Below are 23,968 nucleotides of genomic sequence, written 5' to 3' on the forward strand. Positions count from 1 at the left end.
GATTTACAAAAAAAAAATCTGCAAACAGAAACGTCTTTTCTAGAGCATTTTAAAAATTTCTTTCTAAGCAACAAGGAGAAAAGAAACGGTCAACAATATTTTGTATCGATTTATAATTTAGCATCTGCCATATTAATTGTATTTTGATGACGCCATACATCTTAAAATTTGCAAAATAAAAAAAATAATATCAACTTAACTTTATAATATCCAAACAATATAGAATTTAACAGCATAGGTTGAAATTTATCCCTAGAGGTGAAATTGGACACCCACCCCACTTTAGGACTTTACCTTCTACGTTTAGTCACACTGCTGATGAAACTAAAAAATCACTTTTGACATATCTGAAAATCAGAGTTATTTGTACTGTGATACATGACATCAAAGTTATATTAATTGTACTTTTATGTACACAGTACCCAACGGAAAGTTTACATTATAATAACGTCAGTTAAGGTATCACTGCGAAGTTTAATAATGAAAAAAACACCAGGAGATGGAACTACTGTGCATGTTCCAGAGGTATCAGCACGTTACTGATCAAGCGAGATATCATCAGCTGGCAGTTAGGCAATTTTTATGTGTTTTCCTTCTTTCTAAGGAATCGGTACACACAAGACATGAAACAAATTGTGACAATTGTGCACTGAATAAAGCGTGGTCAATTCTCACGAAAATTTATCAACAGATCCACGAAAAGTATAAGCAAATATATAGAGAGGATAGATGTGAAACAGGCACGGGTGCTGAAGCTAGAAATATGAGAATAAAGAAACCAAGACAAGAATCAACCTGGGTATTTGCGATGCAATTTCGTCCAAGCTGTCAGATGGCGTTAGTGGAGCTTTCTCAAAGAGTCGACTTGGCGCCAACGTGAGGGCGTTGGTGCATCTTCCTCGCCTCATGCCTTTCCTCTTCTTTCTTTCTTCCTCCTCCCTTCGCAGGTTGTGGAGACGGAAGAAGAAGACTGACATTCTATGTGCAGAAAACAAAGAGAACAATTTCGTCATCCTCAAAGCTACGAAAAGGGAAGGATTTTATCTTTAACATGTAAGCAAGCCTTTATGTTGTACGCCATACTTGTTTTTTTCCCCCTGAAAGCTGAAGTTCAGTGTGGCTATATACAAAGTGTTTTCTAGTGGCTATATTGTACGTACAAAACAAAAAGATGTGTATATGTGTTTTTCTACAGCCAACCACAAAGATTTGTGTACACCGATCTCATATTCTTTAGTTGAATGCACAACTTACTTGTATCAAATGAAATTGTACAGTGGGATGTGTAAATATTACCAAACAAATTGTCCACCACCACGTTTATTCTATTGTTTTACGCAATGAGAGTGTCAAGAATGAAAACAAAATGCCAAACATGCTCCTGACAAATTTTCCACCAGCATACGTAAAAATATTAGTCCTTAAAAAAATGTAGGATTCAAGTGGCAATACTTGTGCATCCCACTGTACCAATATTAATGCATTGAATCTGCACCGCTGTCTGCTTTGCAACAGCATATTTTATAAAACAAAGTCAATGATGAACTCCTTGTGTACAAATATCTTTGTTGTTGACTACACAAGACATTAAAGGAATATGATGTCAATATCGCACTTCATGGTACGATACTCGGACATAAGCATATTACTCCAGCCTTCAGACATTCATAAATTCTACAAATAGCAAATGAAAGCTAATACTGGTTGATAAAGTGTGCAATTGCCAGTTTTGTATAAACAGGAACAGTGACAAACACTTCTTAATTGTAAGGATACCATTGAAAATGGCAGTTACAAGCCAGAAGTGTCCGTGTCTGTACAATAAGTGTCAAGGGACAGAAAGGTCTATCATGCATGCACACGTGTCACTGAAGGAGAAGGAAACATTTAGTGTAGATCGTCCATAAAGGAACCAGAGGAAAACATTATAAATGATATAGAATTGTGAAAGAAGAATATTTTAAAGTTCCCTTTCGTTACAATGATCGGACGTCGTAGTGATCTTGTAATCAAGGGGTCCCTATGGAGGCACACAATGGATCATATCCCACTTTAAGCTGTAGGTCCAGTCCCAATTAACCTATCTGAGTATAAAATGTAGGTTATTAAAGAAAGATAATAAATATTTATCATGATACTTTGCATTGTACTGTCCAACATTCGATAGGGTTGTCCTATTTATCGTAGGAATTGTTAATAATAGTGGCTGATAGGTTAATTTTATTCATCTGGTTAATTTCGATCACTTCTTAATCACCTACCTTATTTTGCTAATTTCTCTGCTTAATTTGAGTTTGATATGTTGAGCAGTTAATTACACACTAATCTAATTTTATCTACTGTTCGAAAATATCAATTTCAGTGGCGTGCCTGGAAGGGAGTAGTAACATGTAGGGTTGCAACCACATGTGTTAAAAAAAACCTTCAGATTCTTGAATGTGATATAATGCAGCTACTGGGAAAGAAAAGAAACCATTCCCCTACCCCTTTGGCAGAATCCATAGACAAGCCACTAGTTATCTCCCTATATTCGGAAGGTTAATTCCACACATAAATTCGTTCATTGTCCGAGTAACTGCATTCACGTGTCTTTATTTATACGGACGGGCTAATTTCATTTACGGTGTGGTTAAATTTATTTACCGAGCCGCTGATTTTGTTTACTGCCCGTATGGTTACCTTTCTGCCTGGTTAAACTTTTTCAATCCACTGACACTGTGAAGAAATGGAAAATTGGTTTGAATGCATTTGTTGTAATCCAGACAACAGGATGTGTTAGTATGTTTTGAATTTTCAAGAAAGAAACGGGCATTTTGTACGAAACTTCCCAGAATAAGGCTTCCAGTAAGATTATGGAAACTCGGTGAACCTAAATATAGGAAATCAATGTTAATTCGATATCGGACAATGCCCTAATCCTTAGACCACGCCCACGGCCAGCCGCTGCCTTCTAATTTAGCCATATAAATAACCGTGGCGATGAAAATGAAAGGCGTAACGCGAGAGCGACATTTCATTTATAACAATATTAATTAAATGTTATAACATTTCCTAGTTTTTCATAACGGATATCTTGATATTAATCCCTGCATTTTTTGATGAGGAGTACAGTTTGAGGCGTGTAAAGAGGAGACAGATTAGATTAAAAAGATACAGGAGAGAAGGATACAAATAAAATGAGATTTAAATCCCGACTTGCCCTAGCATAACGATAAGAGGAGATTGTTAGAGGGAAAAATAAGATGTGAAAAAACAACATTTAGATAGAAAAAAATTATAGACAATAAAAAATTAAGGAACTGGCTACATACGTAAGGAAAATGCTATATGACATTTGGACAAAACATATGCGTTCATTTTTGTCTTATATTAAGTATTGGCATATATTATTTACTGCTTACTTTTCTTGGAAATTAAATACTGTAAAACTAATTGTATATGTATTTTAAGTTTCTAAAGTAAATATATATTTAAAATCTACCCATGCAAAAATACAAGCGATACAAAGTATACAACATACATATGTCTTAATGCATAATAAAGAACTTTGAACTAAAATTATCATGCAAAGCCATTCAAATTATAAGCATACGTTCACTCAACGTATCTGCAATTACTGTATCTACACAAGGCAATACTGAAGCTGATAGAATAGACGTTTAAGTAATAGGATTGATTGATTGATTGATTGATTGATTGATTTGGTTTATTTTCTGCCACTTTTGGCGAATCGTGAAGATGAGGATGAATGATGTTATGATGAAGTTGATTAAGACACACTCACAAAGAACACCCATGCCCAGGTAGGGATTCGGACCCGTGACCCTTGATTTAAGTAATAAGAATGTGGTAATGGTTGTAAATTAATGGAAGAGCGAATGTACATTCACACACACAAAGACCGGGAATCGAACCCGGGACCCCTGGGTTCGTAGCGCCAGTCAACCGACAGTACCAGACAAATTGGTGCACTTCTGATTCTATTCGACGTGACAACTCTCGGGAAGATAGCTTTGATAAAGCGACTTCATTTTTTTAGCGCTCTAACCGAAAATATTCTACATACATTCTACCCCTTCCACGGTAACGCGGCTCACTGAAGCTGTATCCAGGCAATAAACAAAGACGAAACCATGACAAGTGGAAGAGAAAAACGCTCTAAAACATAAACCCTTGCATGCTATGCAATATGACAACGTGACGTGTGTTTCGGGTTGCATACCTCTATTTTTCCCCTTCAATTGGAACTCTCAACACGCTTTTGATCATGACACAAAACCGAAGAAACAAAATGGTAGACTATGCACAGAGAGAAAACCCATTTGACATCTATTACAAACGCATGTACCAATTATCTCATAGGTAAATGAAACAGTGGGCACCTTCTTCTAATACAACTACCATCTGACTGTAGATTACAATTCACACAACACGAGTTTCCTCTGTAACTAAAACATACTATAAAAATACAAATACGTCTTATAGGGCGTTGCTCTTCCCTTTAGTAGTGTAAAAATCAGCTGTTGCAGGTTGACACATGCCCTTAATTCCCTCGAAAAAGGTACCGAGAAACAGAGTCTCCCTCTATCAAAACAAGAAAGACATACGAGCACACCATAAAAGAGACGAATGGGGCAATAACCCGCAGATGAGATGGCGGGCATTGGCCTCTGACCTTACAAAGTCGTATATTACTGCTTTGGTCAACCAGAGGACGAATTCTGAAGCTTAAGTTGTAGTTCTCTGGGAGAATTTAAAGATAAAAGACTTTACAAAGCTGTATATTCCCACAGTACTTTTGGTAGGTGAGGCGGGGTTTTACAAAACAACAAAAATCATACCAACCGGGTATTAAGACTTTAGTGAATTACTAATATCGTGGATATGAATCGAAACGTGATTCAGGGTGTTACTTAATCCTACTGAACTACACAAGAAGGGCAATTTAAGCTTTTAGATGTGCGGCTAGAATTTCCAATGACATCATTTTTGGCCTATTTATACCATTTCCCAGGGTCAAGTTGCCTTTATAAACTTAAGAATTATCAAGGACGATCGATTTCATTCTGCAGGGATACCTTGAAATATCTTTATATTGCATATTCAGTGTCAAAAAAGGCAACACACATGACGCCTTGCAGGGAAGCGAGCATTTCAGGATGCAGGTGTCCCATTTTTTTTTTGCCGGGGACTGTACGTGAGGAAGCCTAATTTAGCTATTAGTTTGTGCAGTTTCTGTGCAGGTCCAGTCCTGATAAGCCTATCTGTGCACGAGACGAACTTAGAAAGCACTTTGAGACAGGCGAGTGGCATAAAGTAGAACAATTCTAGCCATTTACAGAAGACTGACGTCTCCTGAAATGTATGCAAACTCTCCACCATGCGATGCGAAGCGGATTGCCTAAGAAGAAGGGTTGCTTAAGCCAAGTGGCTTTTGATGCCCGTGATGTAAGAGGGCCATAATTCAATTTCTGCAATGAGATGATTGGAGCGCAAGCGGCCGCTGACTCCAAACCTTATTAAGTTATGCGCGTGGAGAGGGGATCTAACTAGCCCCGCCTTCTTTTTATCTTCTTTTACAGTGCTACATGGATGATTGTTGTCAACGTGTGGTATCAACTGAGCTACTCTTAACTCAGTTTGCATGATCATGAACTGTGGGGTGTTAGCCGTGAGCTTTCCCCATGGCACTCATACGCCAACGTGACTGCCAACACTATTATTGTATGTTGACGACGTTATGGTGCCTCCAAAATCATCCACATTAGTGCATATTGTAGCACGTCTTCTACATAGAGCCTTAATTTCTAGTACATTCGTGAAAATACAGTGTGTTTCAAAAGTCGCTCACCCCTAGCATTCATCAACCATAACTTGAAAACAGTTATTGATATTTACGCCTGGTTTTCTGCAACTTGAAGCCTCGTCCTTAGGCATATTTTATTAATACAACCTTGGTGACAATGAAGTTCGACCAGAAAGGAATACGTGATTAAATGCACAGAGGCATAGGCGGTGGAATGGGTGAACCGGAGAAGTGACGCATGTGTGTAAGAGGAGGCGTGTGAGCAGGCAAGAATCGTGATCCCAGCATGTTGCACCCAAGGTCACGTAAAGAACGAAAACGGGGAACTATACGCGTGACATTGAACTTCGACCAGGCACCAGACCCATACGGAAAATTACAGATAGTGGCGCATTCGACGGAAGCATGACGACACGGACACTATAAGGGAGTCCGCCGTATATAAGCGCGTGCTGTGCATCGAGGAACCGCAGTGCATCATCACCATGGCCAGGGGCAAACCTATTGACAACACCGTGAGGAGAAGAGTGGTGGAGTTGCAACGGGATGGACTCAGTGAACGGGAAATAGGGCGCCAACTGAACTTACCCAAGTCAACCGTCTACTGCATCATCAAACACCACCAAAATACGGGTACTACAGAGCCAGGTAAGGCCCCCGGTCGAAAACGCCTGCTGAGCGTGCGTGACCTACGGATATTTAGGCGCTATATCCAGACCAACAATCATGTTTCTGTGGCCGAATTACGACTGTGGACTCGAGAACGCTTTCACATTGAAGTGTCAACCAGAACCATTCGCCGTTACCTACAGCGATGCGGTTACCGAGTGTACAAGGCGAAACGTAAACCCTTCCTTTCCATGTTGAACAAAGGCAATCGACTACGGTGGGCACGAATGTGCCGGGGATGGACATTTCGGCAGTGGAACAGGGTTTTGTGGACGTACGAATCCATTTTCAATGTTGTGTACGGGAAAATACGGAAAACAGTCATTTGTCGGAAGGAGGAACAGAATGAAGCAAAATGTAATGCACGACGGGTACAGAAACCTGCGTCAGTGATGGTAGGGGGATGCATGACGGCATCTGGGGTTGGCCCACTACACGTCTGTGAGGGCATTGTGAATGCACACGCCTATACATGCATACTGGAGCGGCATCTTCCCACAGTGCGAAGGCACCTGTTCCACAGGCGGCGTCTCATCTTTCAACACGACAATGCCAGGCCTCATACAGCGCGGCTGACAAGAGAATGGTTGACTCGCCATCACGTGCGAACTCTGCCATGGCCACCATCGAGTCCCGACCTCTCGCCCATTGAGAATGTGTGGCGTGTTCTTAAGCGACGTGTGCAACAGAGGGGACCCACGACAGTGGCTGCTCTTATCGCCTGCCTGCAGGAGGAATGGCACCGCATCATCGATGTGGAATACCTTGAACGACTTGTCCGCAGCATGCCCCGACGCTTTGCCACAGTTATTCGCCGACGGGGCGGCGTCACATCATGGTAAACAGGATCCCCTCTAACAGTGGTCGAACTTCAATGGCACGTGTAGATGGACGAAAATGTTTTATTTTGTGTGGACACCATACATTGCTGCGTTGCAGCGGAAATTTATGTTTTCCTTTGTTCCATGTAGCCTGCTGAATAAAATATGTTCAGCATATGCATGTGTTCTCCTTCTTTCACAACGCACTCCTATATTTGTGACTGGTCGAACTTCATTGTCACTAAGGTTGTATTTTACCTTGCCTATTTAGTCTATTGAAGTGTGTGACCGCATCACTATACAGGAAGTTCAAAAATTAATTAATGAGGAAAGTCAGAGTGATTTTTTTTCACAATACTAATTTCTGGAGACAAGAGATGTGCATAACCCCCTCCCCTAGGATTATAATTCGAAGTTTCGTAACAGATACCATGCTAATTTGTTGCTTTTGACTAACATTGGTCACATGCAATGCCTGACGATCTTGGGAATAGTAATTTTATGGGGGAAGTGAGAAAAGTGGCATTTTTGTGACAAATAATTTTATGCATAGCCCGCTACGACGCCAGGGGTCCCAGTTCGAATTCCGGCCAGAGTATGGGTGCTCTTTGTGAGTGTCCCTTTATCATATTATCACTCAATCTTATCTTCGCGATTAACCAAAAGTGGCAGAAAAGCGAAGTAAAAAAATATCTAATCATACCAAATATAACCTTAGTTAGCAACACTAGCAGTTCAGAAGATTGTCGGTAGATGTAGACAACATGTACAGTCACCGGCAATAAAAATGGGACGCATACATCCTGAAATACTCGCTTCGTTGTACGGCAGTGGTAGAAATTGCCATTGAAATCCTTTCATCGCCGGAGAGTTAGGCAACACACATAACACCTTGCAGAGAAGCGAGTATTTCAGGATGTAGGTGTCCCATTTTTTTGCCGGTGACTGTACGAAAGCGATGACAATACCACAGCAGGGAACATACTGTCGGACAACAACCTGGAGAAGGATGTCGGCGAAAAGTTACCGACAATATTACCGCACAGTCTAACAATGGATGTAAAGACGTTCTCATCTACGTCAGATGCACCCCATCCTGCGAAGTGATGGCATGTTCAACGACCTACTTACCGCTCCCGATATCGCTTCTGAGAAACTGGCTGGGGAGGGCACGCAACCGGCTGATTACACCGCAGCGGTGGAAATCTCAAAAAATTTCCGCTTCATTAGCAAACAACAAAGGATCCTCAGGGGAGGGGAAGGAAATTAAAATTCCTGCCAACCCCCGACATGTGTTCGTGGCACGGCGATGCCGCAGGAGAGGACACAGAGATAATTGAGGGGGCAAACGTGATGGTCCGAGAGAAATCCGCGGTTCGGGAGGACGAAGAAAGAAAGAAAACAAAGCGTCGCAGCAATTGAATTATCCGTTGGTGGGTTTCTTCTGGTTCGCGCGAACAGAGATTTAAGGGACAAAAATAGATCGGGCGTAGGTGAGCTTCAAGCAACTGCCGCGTCTCTTCTGTTCAGAATTCGTATGTTGATGTAATTAGTGAGTACTGTTCAGTCGTGTCTTTGTTTGTTTGCTTACTTGCTTTTCTCGTGTGCAAGAATACACATACACTCGCACAACATGCAGAGAGAGATGTATGAAAAAGGTAAAGCATTGAACTGTACATTACAAGAAGTCATGGAGGTTCATACAGGGGAGTACGAACTCCATACATTCAAGATATCGACCATTGTGGAGGAGATGTGAACAGCACAACGCTCCAAGTAACAAGTTGACACGCACCCACCGACCTGTGTAAAGTTGCAATAAGCTTGTTTCCCTTCACAATCGAACTTCTCATAGGTTTGGGAACGAAGAGAAAAACAGACTCTTGCTTTACATTGCTATTTTGCGTGTGAGATAACCTTTATTAGTTCAATGGGTATCATAAATATACACTTAATGGCTACTCACAACTACTCAGCTTTAAAATAACAAGCTTGAAACATGCATCGTATTTAATATTCCACCTTTCAAGAAATCAACTCACTTGTACGCAGAATAAACAATATCTTCAAATACAATAATTTGGAGCAGAGTTCCAAGACACATGTTGGTCGTCAACCACAGTTTAATATAAATTCGTCATCACTCTCACGGCCTTTACAAAGTCCCAAAAAGATAGCTTATGCAGGAATTCAAAACTAAACTCCATTGCGGAGCAGCCCCCTGAGAACTTTTTCATTGGGTGGCGCGTGGTTAGCGTATCGACTCCCATCGCCGCTGTTTTCTGGCTTTATAGACAGGAAAACGCTTCATCTTCTTTTCTACAGTAAGTAGCGTTCCAATTTTTCTGACGACGTTGAGTCAACACTGAAATATTTGGGATCCCACCGGGAATCTAACCCGGGACCGCTCGCACCAAAGGTGAGAGCGTTACTTTATACGAGGGAGCTCACTTATCCACATAGATCAACTTAAGCAGGAACATTGCTTGATAAGTTCTCACCTGAAATCAACCACCCTAGAATCGAACCTGTGTGGCAGTCACAATCCCTATCGACCGAACCGCCGCGACTAAATATATACAGGGTGTCCCGGGAGGAAGTGGCAATACATTGGGAAATGGAAGTATGGGTCATTCTAATCAAAAAAGTTCATATTAACATGGGTCCGATTTTGAACGATAACTGAGCTTAATTACTTAATTATCATGTACTAATTACTGCTACACCACAAATTAATGCAATAAAAATTAGTATCAGCACGTCACGTTTTTCTACTTCCATTTTATTTCTGTTCATATCTCAGCTATCGTTCAAAATGGAACCCATGTTCATACGAACTTTCTTGCTTAGAATCATCCATACTACAATTTCCCAAAGTATTGTCACTTCCTCCCGGGACACCCTGTATTTCGAATTTTCGAACTTTATGCCGATTTTCTGTCGCAACGATAAAGGAATCTAGTAAATTAAAGATATATACGAATGAACAAAGCAAAATGACTGAATCAGGAATTGAACACAAAACCTCTGTTATGGCAGTCAGACGCATCCCATCGACTGAAGTTCAAGGGAAAAGTAATAGTTAACAAAGTTAATGAAATCAATCTACAGAAATGAAAATGGCTCTTCACTTCAATGTTTACAATGTAAGCTCTATTTACAAAGCGAACGAAAGTACCTGTGCACTAAGATAGGAGGGTACTTTGTTGATCGTTTATAGAGTTGGTCTATTTTACTTTGCTTTTTTGCCACTTTTCGCTAATCACGAAGATGATGAGTGATGACGTGATGAAATTGATGAAGAGGCACTCACAATAAACACTTATACCCAGGCCGGGATTCGAACACGCTGTGCTAACCAATTCGTCAAAGAGGTCGGTGGTACTTCAATTAATAATGCCTTTCGATAACAACATCAATTTCTCTTCCTGGAGGGAGCCGGACCCTGTGGCCGAGTGGTTAGCACATCGCGCTGCGACGCCAAGGGTCCCGGGTTCGTATCCCGGTCGGGCTTGGTTGTTTGTGAATGTCCATTCATCAATTTCATCATTTCATCACTCATCCCCATCTTCGCAAATTAGCCAAGAGGCACAAAACGCGAAGTAAAATAAACTAAATCAATCAATCAATCTTCCTGGAGGGGAAAGTCTTGCGCCCGGAAGAAGCAGGCCCGTAGCTAGAGGGGCAACTGCCCCCCTGAGAAACTGCCTTGCCCCCCCTGTGAAAAATGCAGAACACATTCCTACTTAGAATTCTCACTAATCTTTACAATTATATCATGTGTTACACTAGCAACATAACAAAGACACTTATTGATTTTGTGATTTATTAGGGTGTGTTTTGGCCTCCCCGATGGCACAGTGGTAGCGTCGTCGTCTTATAATCAAGGGGTCTCGGGTTAGATACCCGGTGGAGGCACATAGTGGTTTGGATCCCACTTTAAACTGTAGGTCCAGTCCCGATTAGCCTTACTGTGCATAAAGTGGACTTAAAACACCAAATCAATCAATCAATCATTATTAGGGTGTATGGGATTCCGTATAATGTCGTATCAGGATTGGGGGGGAAATTCCCTTCCAGATTCAAACTTCGGGAAATGATTTCGCAATTTTCAGTATCTAGAACAGTTGTGACATTTTGAGTAGTCTTATATTAAAGTTGCCTAATGTGTTCGGAAGTTTTTCTTGGATGTGTTGCAATGAACTTGGAACTGCTTAAATTTTTGTTTCCCATGTCTACCTTTTGGTAATAGTGATTCATGTGGTAGAGAGAGGGAGTGGATATTTGATTCTTGTTACTTTCCTTTGCTTTTCTGCCACGTAGCTAATCGCAACAATGAGTGATGACGTGAAATTGATGAAGATACACTCATAAACAGTGCCGGAACCACAGGGGTCACGGGGCATTATCCCCCCGACCTTGGACGGAAATCCATTCTAGGGGAAGCAAACATTGAAGTAAAAAAAACAAGACTAGGAGAATCTAAGAATAGCAGGACAATTGGATACTCATGATGGAATTAGTTTTTACGTGTTCCTTGCATTTTTCTTCCAGACTGCGAAGGGCACTTGCAAGGGGGCAGAGGGGCAATTGCCCCACCTCGATTTCAAATTTTATACAAATAAAAATACATTTCTTAAAATTTTCTTGCTCGCTTCCCTCGCATTCCCTTCTATTTTTATAGTCCAAGTTCAGAGCCATAGCTATGGGGCGGCGGGAGTCAACCCTGGGAGCCAAACGATCTATATGAAAAAAAAATGTTAAGGAGAATGGCATGGCGTCCTGTAAAATTATTTGCGCCCTATTAAAACAATTTCTTTATATGAAACTTAATATGAAATATTAATGATGACACTGTAATCCAAGAACTCATTGATCAATCAAGGGATTCCCTATTTGTTTGTCAGGTGTCAAAACATGCATTTCAACTATAATGTAATACAATTCACACAATATTTTGCAAAATGGTTAACGTAACCAGTAGACAAACATTGTCTGTAGTGATGCAAGAGTCTCCCCTTTGAAGGAAATACATTCCGTGGTGGACTAAGGGACCCATGTTTTAATGTTTAGCAAGTACAAAAAATGTATTACAAATTTTTACACAATTCATTAAGTGTAGATAATATGCAACCATTATTATTTAATTAATTCGATTTTTCTTGCATAACAACACAAAGGTGTTGTTGGATTCTCGTTAGATTCCTTTGGGCGTAAAAATCTTTGATACTGGAAACTAGAGGGAATCATTATGAAGCATGATTTATAAAGGGCTCCCTTAATCAGTTCTGCAGAGAGGCCCAAATCTGTTGGTACATATTAATCGCCTGTTAACATTATCGACCTGTAAATATCAAGTAGATACAGTCCCTATTAGCCTATTTATGTTAAACTTTATATTCTTTAGCAATCTGGAAAGGTCATATCGAAATATTGCTATTTGATGTTGCTCGAAGTTGTTTTTTTTTTGTTCGTCGCAGTTTCAAGATATCATCCCTTTTCTGTTACTTATCTCTTTTGGGGACGAGACAAATGCCTCTGTACCCTGCTATATCTGCCAATGTGACAAAATATATTAAAAATTTGCCCCCTCTAGGATTGACATCGCCCCCCCTCCCCCCGTAAAGAATTCCTGGCTACGGGCCTGGGAAAAAGCCCAATAACACGCCCAGTTTGCTGGGTGTTCAAAAACCTCGATAAGAATATAATTTTCGTACATGTCAAAACTATCCCTTGTTAGCATAAAATATGTTCGCAGGCTTCATTTTTAATAAAACAGACGATGTTGTACTTAAATAAGAAAAGGAGAAAACCGACGCACTGTATGAGTTTTGATTCCTTTCTACAATTCTAGGAAGTAACTTCCTCAGGTATCTGCCCTTTTGTTCTATTTTCAACCGCCACCACTCTCACAGAAATGAATTAGAATACAGGATGTAAAAAACTAGGAGAAAAACATACTGGTGAAGAACTCTGTCCAATTGGTGTACATTTTTCTCACAAAACAAAAAAAGAAGCTTCTGTTCTGTAAGTTTAAATATCTAAATAAACCCACCAATGCTTTGCAGGCTTTCGAAAGGTTATTAAGGAACTGTTAATCACCGTGTTAATTCCTGGCGAGACTAAGATGACAGGAAATGAAGTTTCCTCATGCCGAATGTCATATGAACAGTGCCGAGCTGTTGCAATGTTTATTTATGAATGGACGTATTGTATTGGCCTTGTTGGGCGTGCGTTATACTCATGGGAGAAGCCAGACTAAACACGAAGCTTATGGCTGCAGCAACACAAGCCTTCCATCTGTCCCTATCGTCGGTAAGATCAATCCAATCTTTCCCGTCCTTACCGATTTCCTTTAGGTCCATCTCAACGTTGTCCCTCCACCTTTGTCTTGGCCTTCGCCATTTCCATAAATGGTGTTTTTGCCTCCTGCTGTCGTATTGTGCGTAGATGCGTGTATATAAAAGCACACTCTCCAGAAAATGAAAGGGAAAACATATCATTGAAATTAATACGTATAGAGCTTCTTGAGAATTTCCCAGTAACGTAAGAAGAAATGAATTATCTTGGAAATTTTAACTAGGATTTCCAAGCTGGGTGCAGCATTTAAAAATGACAAATAAGCACATTAAAATATACTCCTATTCACACTGGTTATCAGGTGTAGGTGTCGAGAGAGAGAGAGAGAGAGAGATAGAGAGAGAGAGAGAGAGAGAGAGAGAGAGAGAGAGAGAGAGAGAGAGAGAGATATGCATATTTTGGCCCTCCCCTTTAAAATAGCCCAAAGAGGGGTGGGAACGGGTAGTGCTCAAAACACCTATATGCTCTCATCTGTATATACTCGAGAGTTATTTTTTAAAAATTAAACAAACAAAGAGAATGTGTGTCAAAAACGTTGGTAAGCCCTGTAATCACCTCTTCGTTTGACAGTCAATGTCGATGGGGTTACACTTACAGAGCTACAAGAGGTTTATTGGAACAGAACAGGGGAGACAGACGGTTTTAACTCACGATTACAGAGTTAACAGATGATTATATTTTTATCAAGAATAAAGTTACCTCTTGTGCGTTGCCCCATGAAGGCAGACACATTCTCGATCCTGGCCACTGTTGTACAGGTGATGCGACAAATACACACACAATATGCATAGTTACATGAGTTTTTGTTTTACGGCCACAGCAAGGTTAATCCGGAATGGACCTACAGTTTAAGGTGGTATCCAAACTACTATATGCTTCCACAGGGAACAGCTTGATTACAAGGCGACGACGTTACAGCAAAGCCATCGGGTGTATATATTTGATTGAAATTAAATTACATTAACGTCGCTTCTATCTCACAACTCGTTAATCACTACAAAGAGAATGAATAATGACTAAGCGAAAGAGATAAGATAAACAATGAAACACACCAAAGTCCTGGGGATTGGAACCCGAATTCTTACGCACACACACACACACACACAATGACACACACCTATTTTGTGTATGGATATGTGTGTGTGTGTGTGTGTGTTTGTGTGAATTGTATTTTCTGAAAAGCGCGTAATGGAATGCCATGACAATTTCAACATGGGCTTCACATTGAACACGTTTTGATATAATATCACTTTCTAGAATATACTGTAGATGATTAATGAGATAGTAACATCAAATTACGTTAATTCTATCTACTTTGGCTTTAACACAGATTTTTTTATTGCCATTTCGCATACATTCATTCAGTGATGTACAAAGGCTGTCGCAGAGAAGGTGAGACAGATTTTTTTCCTGGCTTGGCAACATTGCCTATGGTTTCGGCACTAGTCGCGTCGTGTAGGATGACTCATTCTGTTGCCGTAGCAAGTTGTCACATGTTGCGAAACCACGTTAGTGAGCAGCTGTGTTGATTTACGTGGAACGTGTTTCGTTTACCCCTCCAGGTTTTTGTGTATAACATTGCTTTTCGCGATGAGTATTCAAGATGAACAGCGACATGCCATAAAATTTTGTTGGCGTTTAGGAAAAAGTGCTGCGGAAACATATGCAAAGCATATGCGACGAAGAGAGAAATATAAATTTTCCAGCATACAGCCTGGACCTTGCACCTTGCGACTTTTGGCTATTTCCACTTTTAAGGGTCGCTTTACGTGGTGCCATTTCATGACGAACAAAGAAGTGATCACCGCAGCGCAAGTTTTCTTTAGTTCGCTACCTGACGACGAATTTTCAAAGATATTCACAAAGTGGCAGGAGCGTATGGACGCTTGCTTAGCTGAAAAAGCGTACGTCTACTCGATATGGCTGATTCTGAATAAAAATTTTGTGGTTTGTAATTTTTTTGTTTCATTTTAATGATTCTTGGAGGGGTCCATGTACATGCTTGTCTTTTAACTGCTACGCAGTCACGACGTTTTGACCTATTGAGCTCATTTTGGTCTCAATCGGCAGCTAATGAACTAAATTTTCACCCTAGTACATTTGCTAGCCAATGGAGGTTGCTGTTTTCCTATACAGGAATTAGTCTCACCTTCTCTGAGACAGCCTTGTACATCCTTTCATAAATTACGATTTATAAAGTTTGTTCATGTACCCTGCCTCAACCACTGAGCTTAGGCCAATCAAGTAAGGTCGAACATTAATAATGTTAAAATATAGTTCGATATCCCCGAGCATTGACACAAGTGCAATCGAATTTGCAGAGACGAAATTAGACCAGAAGGTGAAATTTTGGCTTGAAAGCTGGAGAGGAGTGCGTCAAGAACTTCCATCTCAGGTAGAGGAAATGGCAGACGGTAGTGTCTTGTTAGGAATTTCTCACTCTCACAACTACTCAAGTAACGTCAATTGGTAGTTGTCAGTTTATTTAATCTCCGCCAAGACACGTCGTCGGATACCCTGACCCCTTTCAGTGGCCTCGTGGTGTGAAAGTGAAAAACTCCTGGTCGGCGGAGATAGGAAAAATTGTAGGGGAGACATCCGAGTCAAGATGCCCGTTACCAAACTAACGAAGTTTGCAACGAACGTCTCCTTCTCATTTACTTTAAAAGGTTGAACGGTCAAACAGGCCTCAGCAATGGCAGAAAAGCGACACTAAATAATAAAAAATTTGCATATCTGTTATATCTTAACAATAAGTTGTGTAGCTATTAGTTGCATGCATTGTTGTCAATGTTAGAATCACGAAGAAGTTTGGAATCCAAACTTTGAAAATCCAATAGAAATCGTTATGATACGAATGTGATTTTTTTTCTTTTGTGGGACAGGAAGGAGAAAAGGGGAGCATCATCAGAGACGTAGGACAAGAACCATGGTTTGACGCCAATTCGAAAGCTAGTTAGAAGTACAAATAATATGTAAACGGTGGCGCTTCTTGATCACATGTACCGATTTATATTACAAATCCATATTTCTATAGCTGGAACCAAGATTTCGCTACAAATATGCAGGTTTTCATACCACCTAAGACTATGGTTCCATATTCCGTTGCCGAACTGCAAACACTCTTGATACCAAAGATTTTCAACTTAATAGTTCTCTCAGACAGCTTTCAAACAGAAGCGACCTTGGTCTCGTAGTCTGTAAAAAGAAACACTAGCTGCGCATGCGCAACCTCCAGACAGTGGCCACACGATGCAGGAGATAACGTCGTAGTCACGTGTCACTTCGGTACGAAAGGCTGGATTTATTTCTGAATGCTAGTCCCTAAGTGTGTCACTTCGGTCTGATAGGTCCCGTATATTGCCATAAAACTTTGTTAGTTTTATTTTCTTTGTGCTTGGATTTTATGTCGGTTCCCGTTTCATAGTCTAGTTTGTTAAACTTTGACTGCAGCCCCGATTGTTTTATCCGTACATCTCTGAATTTGTGTTAAAGATCTTTGACTTGGGCAGGTGATGAGTCACTCACAACAAATATATGAAACAAGATACCACAAGTAAACAATAGAATAGGTGAGATAACCATACTCTGCAGTTCTTCCAAAGATACACACACACATCGAAAGAAGAGGAAGTCCGAGAAAGTGTGGAATATCACCCAAATAGGTCTTCGAGGGAATGCTCTGATCATGAAGTGGACACGCTGCTACTACTGCTGGCTGACGTAGCAAATTCAATAAGAAAGGCCAGCAGTTCTTTTTCATTAGAACGAATATTTCTTCGTAGATAGCTGTAGCACTTCAGAAAACTTTACAGTATCACCTTCCCCCGTGGAATTCTCACCTCTCTTCCTTCCTTCTTCTCGCCTTCAGTTGATCAATTGTGATTAGATAAAAGACCAGATGCCCATTCTTAACTCTCCCGAGTCCTGAGACAGAAGAAAGGAATTATCCGTAATGTTTTTAGGGAGCGGTCGGAATCCTTCAAACTAGATTAACTTTCCCTGATCTTTTCACTTTTATTTGAAGATGTCAAAGTTCATTGACGTCACCCTAAATGGATGGTGGTTTTGGTTCGTATCCCAGAGGTCTCTCTTCATTATTTTTGTCATCGATTACCACGAAGCGGTTGGCTGATCCTTCTCAGAAGCGATCACTCGTTTTAAGGAAAGATGTAGATTTTTTCGAAATGAGAAATCCTTCAAGAACACCCACGAGTATACATTTGACCTGGTTTAACAATTACGTGTATTTATTATACACCATCTAAATTAATTAGATAATTGCTCATTTTGCACCATATCGGGCCACTTACTATTCTCATTAGTTCTTCCGTACTGTCAATTTCTCCGAGCCGTACAACAATACACTCCATACAAATTCCTTCATAAGCCTTTCTTCTTAATTACAGATCCGTTTAAGGGTATAATTTCAGTAATCTCTCTTCCAGGGAAAGCTATCTTAGCTATTCTATTTATATTCTCTTTTAACATTTGAAGGGCCAGGGGGAAAAACGATGAATGTTCATTCGAGACGATTTGCCAGGAAATGAAAAACAAAGTATTTCTTTCCATAAGTACGTTAATAAATGCCAAAATAATAATGCGTTTTTCAGGCACTTCTCATCGTTTCCCAACCAAGGCCGTTCTCATTCTTATAGTACAGCTCCTGAACTATCAGATGGCGTTGCGATCTCAAAATGGGCGAAAAATCGACATTCATCGTTTTTCCCCCTGGCCCTTCATTTGTAACACTTTGCAAATATTTGAAATGTTTAACTTGATCCGTTCTTCCACAGTTTATCTTTTCAGCACCTGTTTCCTTCAATTACTTTCATTACGTACTTTCTTTCAGTTTCCTTCACATAGTTTCCAATTAGTCATGCAATTCCTTTGCATTATTTCGAAATAATTGGCATGTCAACTGCAAACGTTACTCAATACACCCTTGGGCCTCCCCGTTGGCGTAGTGGTAACGTCGTCGCCTTGTAATGAAGGGGTCCCGGGTTCGATAACCGGTGGACGTACATGGTGATTCGGATCCAACTCTAAACTATAGGTCCAGTTCTGATTAGCCGATCTGTGCATAATGCAACAAAAATACACCCCATATTGTTCTTACTGATGAATGATATCTTCCAAATACATATTGAATCATGGTGACAAACAGGTGCTTTATAGTGTCCCCTGTTTCTACACACTTCGTCCTTACCGTATCATTGCAGCATTGTGTTTGAACTAAAGCTAATGTACTCCAAATACAAACAAATAAAAATCATTCCCTAAATAGCCTTGAGAGGTAAGGAGGCGAATTAAAAAATAACTAATGCTCTGTTATGTTCATCACGTTACTGGGGTGTGGAGTTAGAAAAGTAAAAAGTGACATGTTTTATCGTAAATTTGTACAAAACCCGAAAGGAGTCGCTAGTACTGTACATTCTGTATTCAAAATTCAAAAGCAGAGAATATCACTCACCACCCGTACTAGAATTCCGACAACTTGTTACTTAAGACAACTTGATAATCTACTGCAAACAGTATTGTTTTCTCTCCTTCGGTGCTTGCAGAATTGGAAAAAACTTATCGCGTTTTCTCAGAAGACCAATTAGTGGAATAACCGAAGAGTGAAATTAAGCGAGAGGTTTCTTCTGCGATATTAAAACTTGTTACTTCTTTGCAGTAAGTGCGCCTTGTACGTAATGAAGGTTGAAGAAACTCTTTCTCTCGAAACAATTAACAATTAATGAAGATTTCCGGCTTAATGTGGAAAGTAATATCGTTGAAGTGGGTCCTCTATTTTTTCCCCTGAGCAGGAGCCTTCACGCAGAGCTTTATTTTTCATCCGGGGACCTCTTCAACCAGCGCGTTGCCTAGCAGCTGCGAAGTGTTTGACGACGTGTTAATCTCAATATATAGAGATTTATGCTCTTGAAGAAATTGAAGGGAGGCCGTTATGTGCAGTGATTTTTTTAGCCTGCTTGCTCTCTCATGACTGAAAACGAAGCTTGTGAATTTCAAGCTGTTGCTTATACGCTACTTTAAATCCTCACCTTAAAGTTTTTTTTTCCAGGAAATTTGTAAGAGCGAGTATGATTCCTTTGTAGCGTCTGTGCCACTGTGTATGTGTGTGTCACGTTTTACAATTTTGGATAATCGCGACGATGATGAGAAGTGATGATTAGATGAAAGGGATGAACGGATACTCACAAAGGACGCCCAGGGACTCGAATCCGGGAACTTTTATGGCGAGATCGAAAGTCGACCACTTAATGTGCTCGGCCTTCGAGTCGGCTAGTGTCAATGTACCTATTCGTAAGTGTAACCCACTCCCGGGGACGCCACTCCAAAAACAATTATGAAATTTTTTGCCACTTTATCGTATGCAATATCAATTGAGCCATATCTATTGAAGCCAAGGGCCACAGCCCTAATCACACAACTTCGTCTTATCAATCCATCCTCATCGTCCCAATTGAGCTAAAGAAGCAGGAAACTGATATGAATAAGAAAGTAATTCAAAGTTTCGTGCTTTTTTTTAAATTCCTGAATTGATTAGGGCCGTGGCGACAATATTAGGACCTACTTCGCCTTAAACAGTAAAATTGCCTTTGCAGTGCTGTCCCTCCGACAAATATACTATGCCCATCTCTTCTAGGGTAACACCATTAAGCCTTGTTTCCATGATATGAAAAAACTCAATATGCTGACCAAGGCAGAATTTATTTTATTATAAAACATAAACTAAACGTAACGTTTCAACCTTCTAGCAAGGTCTTCTTCAGACTCTGCACCAAGTACAAATGTAACAAGGTACACAACATGACGATATATATACACAAACATTGCTCCCCCTCCAGACTATTAGAAAGTTATTCTGGAACATTCTAGCAGGGGCTTTCCCTTGTCAACTGTACTTTTACCTAAAAGGATAAACATATTTACTTCCATCTAGAATGTGGTTGGACTCTTTATCTCACGCACTTTTTCCTTCCTTCTTCTCTCCTCCTTCTCTCTTGTCCTTTCCACTCTTTCTAACACCTTCTTCCATTCTTTGTTTTAACTTCAGTCCCCCATTCCAGTTCATTGTTTCTTCTTCACCTTTCTTCTCTATTTCCTTGGCCTCCTTCCATTTTCTCACTAGTATTCTCTACTTCCTTCCTATCTGCTTAGCCTCATCCCACTCTATGTCATGTGCTGCTTCTCTCGTGTGTTTAAATATAGCATTTCTTGTACTTGGTGCAGAGTCTGAAGAAGACCTTGCTAGAAGGTTGATTGATTGATTTAGTTTATTTTACTTCACGTTTTGTGCCTCTTGGCTAATTTGCGAAGATGGGGATGAGTGATGAAATGATGAAATTGATGAATGGACATTCACAAACAACTAAGCCCGACCGGGATTCGAATCCGGGACCCTTGGCGTCGCAGCGCGATGTGCTAACCACTCGGCCACAGGGTCGGGCGCTAGAAGGTTGAAACGTTACGCTTAGTTTATGTTTTATAATAAAATAAATTACTGCCTTGGTCAACATATTGAGTCGTTTCTCTTCTAGGGGTGTAAGCTGTGACGCTTTCCCAAATGTCAACCTCCCTTCCACGTAGTACACCCTGTAATGTGTCGTGTGGGTTGATGTGTCGTCGTCATATGTTTGCTATTGTTCCTTGATTCATCTAGTCTTATCATAATTCATCTTCACGATTAACCAAACGTGGAAGAAAAACGAAGTAAAATAAAGTAAATTAATTAACCAATTATTCTAATAATCCTGCGAAACTGATCCGTACTTGTCTCACTGACCTCCTGTAGCATGGTTTTCCGCTCCCTCCAGATTGCGTGTAAATACGAGCCGAGGGCTCTGATGCCCCTCTTCGCTTGTGCCTCTTCTCTCCTCCCTAGATACTGCTTGCATAGTCCGCTCAATGCTGTCGTTTCAATTCTTATCCTATTTATGTTGTCGGAGGGGCGTTGACCAAGCGCATTCTACTATTATAGGTCCCTTGTCTCTTTTTCGCGGCACGGCATGTACGCACCAGCAAAGAAGTGAACTCGTCTGGTTCCTGCTAGGCAGCTGGAGGCAACACAAGCTCGGTGTGGCGATAAGTGTATTTTAACAGCAAATTTTCAATGGCAACTTCTACCACCGATGTAGAGTTTGGCAACACACATAACGCCTTGCAGGGAACAGAGTAATTATTTCAGGATGTATGCGTCACATTTTTCTTGCCGGTGACTGTACAATACTAGCACTTTTGCCATTCGCGAAACAATAGGTGATTGTTGTATTGTTTCTCGACTGTTAGCATTATCCGTAGCCTCTGGAAACTCCCTCTCTACCCTAACTCTCCATGTCTCTGAGATCTCATTAAAAGCTAATGAACAACTGGGACTTCGTAACGATTCCTACCCCCAGGCTCTGCTCCAATAAGGGAGAGAGGAGGGTAAACACCAAACGAAAGAAACCCCTTTGTATTAGGTTTCAAAATAACTAGTGCAGCTTGCTGCTGGGGGCCTGCTTCCATCTTCCCGTTCCAAAATTCGAGAAGCTTCAGTTTTAAAATGTTGTTGTATTAACATAGCCGCATATTGTATGAATTCTCCACGTGAATATTTGCTGCAACTCTTACTAGGTAGGGTTTGTTTCGTACTGTATCCTCCCCATCGTTCGTTTTTCTTTTTAAAAAGAGGAGGAAAATGTAAAATACAATCAGATTTCGACAAGGTGGTTTAAAATCAACTGTGGGAATCGTAACCCTTTGTAAACACGATTCATGAGATGTGATTTCCAATCAAGGAAGATTTTTCCTTGAAATAATACACAATTGTACACATGCATACATTTTTCAAAAACGTAAAAACGCTTAAACTCTGGCACCATGCTGCAATGTATGAGGTAGGGCGGGGAAGGGTGGAATCGATATAATTCCCTAGTGGGGCCTCCCCCATGGCGCAGTGGTAGCGTCGTTGCCTTGTAATCAAGGGGTCCCGGGTTCGATACTAGTGTGGAGGTACTTTGCACAGTGGATCGGATGCCACTTTAAAATGTAAGTCCACTCCCAATTAGCCTTACAGAACATAAAGTGTACTTAAAACACCAACTCAATCAATCAACCAATCCCTAGTAATTCATTTACTTGAGGGGTGACCTTCTGGTAAAACACCAAAAAGTCAACATCACTTCCCCGGTAACGGTTTCTTGCTGGCTAGCGAAGCTCTGGTGCCTAGATCCACGGCAATGATAATCCTCTGTGAAGTCGTGGTTTTTGTGCTTGTCCTTGTGTGCTGAGTATTCCATTGCAGCCTCGGCTTTTTAACACGTAAGGGGACTTTATCTTCGGGAACAATATAGTTTTAGTTCCTTTTTTGAATGGAATGAATTAGTTTAAAAAAAAATATCGGAGAATGTTTTTAATAGACATCTTTTATTTTCTTGTGAGAGAAGAAGCAAAAAAAGAATAAGCTACTTTCAATCACATAGTAAGACACATCATGTCATAATTATAGACTTTATGGGGATTTTACCATGATTTGGGGAGAGGTGAGACGCGCCACTGACCTTTTGGGGAAGGAGATGGGCACTTCTGTGTTCAATCGCAACCCATAACATCATAATGGAGAACTGCTTTGCAACTGAATGCAGAATATTGAATTTGTATGATAGTTTTCTGAAAGAAATTACTTTACTGTTGACTCCAGTTAATATTATGATTGATTGATTGATTGATTGATTTAGTTTATTTTACTTCGTGTTTTGTGCCTCTTGGCTAATTTGCGAAGATTGGGATGAGTGATGAAATTGATGAATGGACATTCACAAACAACCAAGCCCGAGCGGGATTCGAACCCGGGACCCTTGGCGTCGCAGCTCGATGTGTTAACCACTTTTCTTTTTTAAAAAAGGAAGTGCCCCTGCACGGAGGTATCCCCATTCACACTTTTTGTCACTTTTACACTTTTCAATTGTTACAGTTTCTTAGTTTCTTATCATCTGGATTAAACACACATACCCATGCCTTACCCGGGTCTCGAACCCGGAACCCCTGGCGTTGTAGCGCGCTGTGCTAACCACTCCGCCACAGAGGTCGACATCACTCGGCCACAGGGTCCGGCAGCTAATATTATGGTCAGAGAAAAATACGTTGTGGATCAATGTGCATAGTTCTCCAGAAGTTTGTCGTTGGAAAAACTTTCACAGTTTATTTTCAAACGTTTTGTTTGCAATTTCCCTGTGTGTGTTCAGTCACGTGCGGCAATAACTGGAATATTGAGTGGACATATTTTGCATAACAGACGTTGAGCATATATAGGGATACTGCAAAC

The 23,968-nt window shown here is 40.6% G+C and overlaps 1 protein-coding gene across 10 annotated transcripts in view; it reads right to left on the bottom strand.

Annotated features, from left to right (window-relative positions):
* Positions 1-23,968, bottom strand: part of SLO2 (slowpoke 2) — a 388,893-nt gene that overhangs the window by 255,985 nt on the left and 108,940 nt on the right. For all 10 annotated transcript variants that reach the window (XM_083135590.1, XM_083135592.1, XM_083135594.1 and 7 more), the window contains exon 3: positions 796-978. In XM_083135590.1, coding sequence (XP_082991716.1) covers positions 796-977 — 182 coding nt within the window. In that variant the 5' untranslated portion in view covers position 978. The remainder of the gene's footprint in view (positions 1-795; positions 979-23,968) is intronic.

This window comes from Lepisma saccharinum, chromosome 14, assembly GCF_977018435.1.
Source record: "Lepisma saccharinum chromosome 14, izLepSacc3.1, whole genome shotgun sequence".
Taxonomy (NCBI): domain Eukaryota; kingdom Metazoa; phylum Arthropoda; class Insecta; order Zygentoma; family Lepismatidae; genus Lepisma; species Lepisma saccharinum.